We start from the raw sequence: 5,558 nt of genomic DNA on the forward strand, positions 1-5,558 counted from the left end.
AGGGTGCTGGAGGGCCAGCCTGGGCCCTGCCAGCCCCTTGGCAAGGCTCATCTTGAGTTTTTTGTCTGGTGTAGGTTACGAAGAATTTCCCCTTTCCTAATTTTGTTGTAGGAAGGGAAATTACATTTCGGCGGGATATTTCACCACCGCCTACAAACGGGTTTCATATCCCTATGGCATCCACTGGTGAGCCTGGGCCGTGAGCAGGGTGTCGTGAACAAAAGCATGCAGGCCCTGCGGCACAGCCGTGCCGCTCGGATGCCATCGGCCTCGCAGCCCGGGAGCTGCCCCCACAGGGAAGATGTGCTAGCCTCCGTAGCCGTGTCCAAAGGGAGACGCTGGAGGCTTCGTTTTGGCACATTTAATGATCCAACCCGCCTTTAAGCGCAGGAGGGAACATTTCTATAGGAGAATACTTGTTTTCATAAATCTGTTGTGCGTGGTATTTGGTGACATCTTGATTTAGCTACTGTGCAGGTTGATTAAGTCATCAGCTGTCCCCACTCTGCAGCTCTTTGACCTCATCTTTTGCTCTAGAAACAGTGTTGTGTTCTTCTGTGTATCGCCTGACAGCTGTAAGGATCTCTTAAACCGCACTGCCCCAGGACCTGGGATGCTACCCAAACAGCGTCATGTACAGATAACTTCATGACAGTTAACAAAGCATATCTACACTATTTTATAAGACTTAGCTAATAGCCCTGTTGTTTTCAGACATTTTATTATGTTTAGAATCCGGGTGGTGTATCTCATCACCGCTTTTCTTGCTCTTAAATGCAGAGCAAATGGAGGTTTTGTCCTGCTGAAGATAATCTGGAGCCCACTGGACTATTAATGATCCAGGCTTCTTTTGTTTAAACCCAGGCCTTACCATGAAGGCAAGTTCTAAAATTATTGCATCAGCTAGATTTTGAAAAGGCTAGATTAGCATCTTATATTTAATTAAAAAATTGTACTCCCCAGTATAAAATAGGTTAGTAGATTAGTGTAGAAGGAAGTGAACATGGTATTAATAGACTGGTATTAGCCACTACAATATGTGCTTACAATAGCACACAAAAAGGAACTAAGTAAGAAGTACTGTTCTTATCATGAAGACTTAGACTGCAAATAAATAAATATATGTCAAAATATGTTTTCAAATGTAATTTCTGACAGGAAGTTCCATAGGTGTTCTGGGGGTGAGCATTTTCCTTTAGCAGCCCCCTGCCCTTGGGAAGCTGCTATCTCTTCTTGAACAGCAGCAAAGTTTATCTATCTCAGAAGTCCTACTATACATGCTAAATAATCTTTGTTTTCATTGGGGAAGGAGAGGGAGAGGGAGAGGGAGAGGGAGCAATACAGGTCCTAGCAAATGTTGACATCTGTTTGTGTTCAGTAGTTAAACCCACCAAGTTAGAGCATAGAATCATAGAAGAACCTAGGTTGGAAGGGACCTCGAAAGATCATCTGGTCCAACCTTTCATGGGAAAGGGAGCCTAGATGACACTGTCTAGCACTCTGTTCAGTTGCATCTTGAAAGCCTCCAGCAATGGGGCCTCTACCGGTAATGTCCCTGGGGAGGTTGTTCCAGTAAATGATTGTTCTTACTCTAAAAAATTTCTTAGGTCAAGATGAAAGATGGAGAAGCCATTACCACAAGGAGGCTGATTCGTTCTCCCGGTGTCATAAAGCCTTGATTGTCTAGAGGATTTGTCTCTGAGAATAATGCTGTTGTGTGCCACAGGTCCACTGCTGCCTCAGTTTGGTTCGCCTCCCAACACATCTACAAAAGAAGAAAAGTGTTTAGACCCAGCCTTAGTTTGAGAGTCACTACAGCTAAAGAAAACCCTTCTAGAATGAATTCTTTAAGAACTCCTGTTTAACCTTTGAAAGCAAATGCAATTTGAGTCAAAACAATAGCTGCCCCAGACTATAAAAGCCTGGAAATCTGTTAGGTCCTACGTGTGAATTTGCTGAGTTTGCAGTGTATCCCAAAACACTAATTACTGTCATCAGAGCTGATCCAGTTGATTTATTTTGCCACAAGCTGTCTGTTTCTTATACAAGCTACCAGATAGTACTTAAGAAGTACTGTAGTACTGTAGAAAATTAAGGTCTTGACATTCATGGACTTCAGGTCAAACCCATATACTACTTGGATTCTCCAGTAGCACTGTGGTAGCTTTTCTAAGAGTTATCTTATTCAGGTAGACCTTTTCTCATCCTCTGACTTTTCTGAAAGAAATGAGACCAATCATAAGACTTTAAAATACATATTTTAATGTATTTTTAAAAAATATTAGTGTATTTACACAAATTTCTCATTTTAAAAATATTTTGTACTTGCCTATTTTAAAACATCTAGTTTAAAAAAAGTTCAGCCAGATGACTACATTACACAAATTTGAAAGAACATTCAGTGCAGATATGAGCAATTAAAAAAATACAACAAAGAAACACATACCATTGCATTAACAGTAAGTGAGTGCACATTTTTAAGTTGCTAGCTTTCACAAATTGTTCTTCCCATAAAAATTGCCTAGTCTGTGTCAGTAACTTGTACCCACTTTTATATTGGAATTTGCATTTCCTTTTTCTTCACAGAACCCCCCCCCTTTTGCTTATACAAAGGTTGCAATAAAATGCATTACAGTAGTATTTCATTTACAAAACAAATGACATTAAAACTTGTTTCTTAACCCATTGGATTGTATTTCAGTAAAACAATGTCCTTTCATGGAGGTGCAACAGAGATTCCAAGAGCTGTCTGGATGTGGAGAACGATCTCTCTCTTGAAGCAGTCCTGCCTGGAAAGGGTGACTTGAATTGCTGCATGATGCTGTGTCGATTCCTCTTTGGAGGGATCTCATCTTCAGGTTTGGCAATTAGGATAGCATGTTAAACATCGTATTTAGTAAAAATAAATACAAATAAATTAAAAACAAATTATGGAAGAAAATTATTTTCTCGTTGATATTGCTTGGAGGAAAGCTTAGCAATGAAGCTTGTGGCAATATCTAGATTATACATGAATGGAAGGTCCATTTATTTCAGTAGTACTCTCTGATCAAGGAAAAAACAGCTATGAACATGGCTGTAATTTTGGAGAAAGATAGTAGTGATCTTCTTTCAAACTTCGTTAGGAAGCCATTTTCCTGTGGAAAAGAACATGGACAGCTTAAAAATAATGTGTAGGAAAAAGACACCACTCTGTGCTAGTATCAGATTAATGGGGTGCTACACCACTGTGCATAGAAGGACAGGTTTTCAGAGCTCTCCCTCCAAAAGATGAACTGGGCTTTAAAAACAGTAGCTGAAAATAGCTGCACCTTGCTGAATGTTTGTTTTATCTCCAAGTCAAGACTCTGCCCTCCCTGTGTAAATAGAAGATGAATGTGAACTGTATCATCTGAGCCCACATCTTAAAGGAAGATACAAATACTATGTCTCTGATGTAGTAATATAAATATCTTCCTTTAAGCCTCCTTATTCTACTATGATGAGCCACATATTATGACAGAATGTTACCAGGAGTTGATACTTCTCTTAAATAAAATTGACTCTGCTTGAAAGAGATACAGAGAGAAGCCTTTACAATAAATATGATGCATCAAGGGTCCATGACTAACTATCACCTTTTTTTACTGTTACCAGACAGAGAAGAATCAAAGCAAGCAAAAAGATAAAAAAAGAAAAGAAAGACACTAGAAAACAAGTGAGGGAAAAAAGTAATAGCAAATAGGAAATATAAGAGAAGTGGGATGAGAGAGGGGTGGAAAGAGAAAGTAACATTTACATATAGGTGAAGGAAAAAAGTACCAGGAAAATAACTGACTCTGATGCCACTGATTCTCAGCTTCCCCTCACTGCAAAAGAAAAAGGTATTGGTGTCATGGAACTCTGCAAAGCAAAAGGGACCTCCTTTCCACTGGCAGAAGGGAATTTCAGCAGCTTGGCAAAATAATCCACATATTGACAAATGCTTTCCTCACCATTGATAATTGATATATGGAAGTTCTAGGATTATCTCAGTCCAAACAAACAGAAAAAGTTTAACCCCAATTGCACTTACCTGTAAATTTGTTTAAGTAAAACTGATTTGGGGGATTAAAGAATGGCTTTGTTGAAATCCACAGCAAAACTACTGACTTCAGCTGTAAGGATCACACCTGTGTATTCTTCCCTTTACTTTGAACTTCAGTATTTATGGACCACCTCCTCTATGGAAGCAAAATTGCTGCACTAACCTTAGGATGCCACTTAATTTTAGATTTAATAATGGGAAATTTAATGGCATGCATAGTTTAACCTGCTTTGAGCAGGAGGCTAGACCAGATGATTTTCTAAGGTCCCCCTCAGCCTGAATTATTGTATGATCCTATGATTCCAGACTAACTCTAGGGTTTTAACTGTTACAGGTACAGAAATTGCCTTTTAAAAAAGCAAGTTATCTTTTAGCATTGTTCTATTTAAAGCAGAAGCAAAGCTTTCACTGTAAGTCTCAAGGAGACATTCCAGACATCAAATATTAAACCACCAAATAAAACACTGAATAAAATGATTTTGACAGTGTCTGAAACAATAGTTTTCCTTAATTAAACAAAATCTCCTAATCTAGACTTTGGTGGAAAATGAGAAACTTACCCAGCCACCGTTTGCATCTATCCATTCGGCTTTGTTGTTTATTATGTACTCTGTGATGAAATAAGAAATCTGCTCCTTCTCCTCTCCAGTCAGCTGAACTCCGTGCTCTTGAAGCTTCTTAGTGAGAAGACCTCCAAATGTAAATATGGTCATAATTCGTCCCCAGTTAGTATTTCCGTCAGCAAATTTTTCTGCCATGACACCATTGAAAATTCTCTTGGCAACAGCTACAGAGGTAATATCAATCCTGTCCAAGAATGGTCTGAGAGCCTCCTCGGTTTGATCTTGCAGCGAAGATGCAATGTTTCGCAAGACATGAGCAACCCTGGTTTGGGCTGGTCCAAGATGTGATTCCTGAAGCACATATTGCAGATAATCTTGAGCTAAGTAATAAACGTAATAGAAGTCAGCAGTTTCCATTTAGAATGAAACGTGGAGAGCAGTGTGCCGCTCTTAATCAAGGCCAGTAATGAGCAGCCACAGGACATGCACACAGCTTTGTATCGTCTGGTTTTGATGGAATTTATTTGCTTTTACCACAGAATTTCCTGTAAAAACCTAGTGACTTAATGGTTGTGTGGGCTGTGGAATATGTCATGGCGGAAATGAAAGAGAAAGCATCTGCACAAGGGGAGAAACGTATCTTCTTGAGTGATTTATTATTTCTCTAAATAGTATGATTTCACAACTGAAATCTACCAGCTTTTACCACATTCTTTAGTAGTATAAATTGGCATTTCCTAGGGACTTTTGCTATGAAACACTAGCGAAGATTTGGTATTTGGCTTGCAAACTGCTCAGAATGGTCTACGCTAGCAAAGGTTAGGCATTTGCCTTGAAAAAACATGCCTAAAAAGTGTATGCTATAGGAGCATGCAGCCCCCCCCCCCATCTTCCCCCATCCCAATCTCTTCATTGCCGGGGTTAAGGCT

General features: G+C 39.5%; 1 protein-coding gene across 1 annotated transcript; it reads right to left on the reverse strand.

The window, feature by feature from the left end:
- Window positions 1-2,308: 2,308 nt before the first annotated feature.
- BCL2A1 (BCL2 related protein A1) lies at window positions 2,309-5,128 on the reverse strand. The gene is made up of 2 exons (XM_072870532.1): window positions 4,627-5,128; window positions 2,309-3,137 (listed from the first exon to the last, which is right to left on the reverse strand). The coding sequence occupies exons 1-2, from the start codon at window positions 5,044-5,046 to the stop codon at window positions 3,033-3,035; spliced, it is 525 nt and encodes a 174-aa protein (XP_072726633.1). The 5' UTR covers window positions 5,047-5,128; the 3' UTR covers window positions 2,309-3,032.
- Between the last annotated feature and the right edge of the window lie 430 nt (window positions 5,129-5,558).

This window comes from Ciconia boyciana, chromosome 8, assembly GCF_034638445.1.
Source record: "Ciconia boyciana chromosome 8, ASM3463844v1, whole genome shotgun sequence".
Lineage (NCBI taxonomy): Eukaryota > Metazoa > Chordata > Aves > Ciconiiformes > Ciconiidae > Ciconia > Ciconia boyciana.

What these genes read in the sequence shown, in the direction of transcription:
- BCL2A1 (XM_072870532.1), bottom strand. Translation starts at nt 5,046, where the DNA reads ATGGAAACTGCTGACTTCTATTACGTTTATTACTTAGCTCAAGATTAT. An exon ending in TAGATGCAAACGGTGGCTGG is followed by an intron (nt 3,138 to 4,626) that starts GTAAGTTTCTCA and finishes TCTTTTCCACAG; the next exon opens with GAAAATGGCTTCCTAACGAA.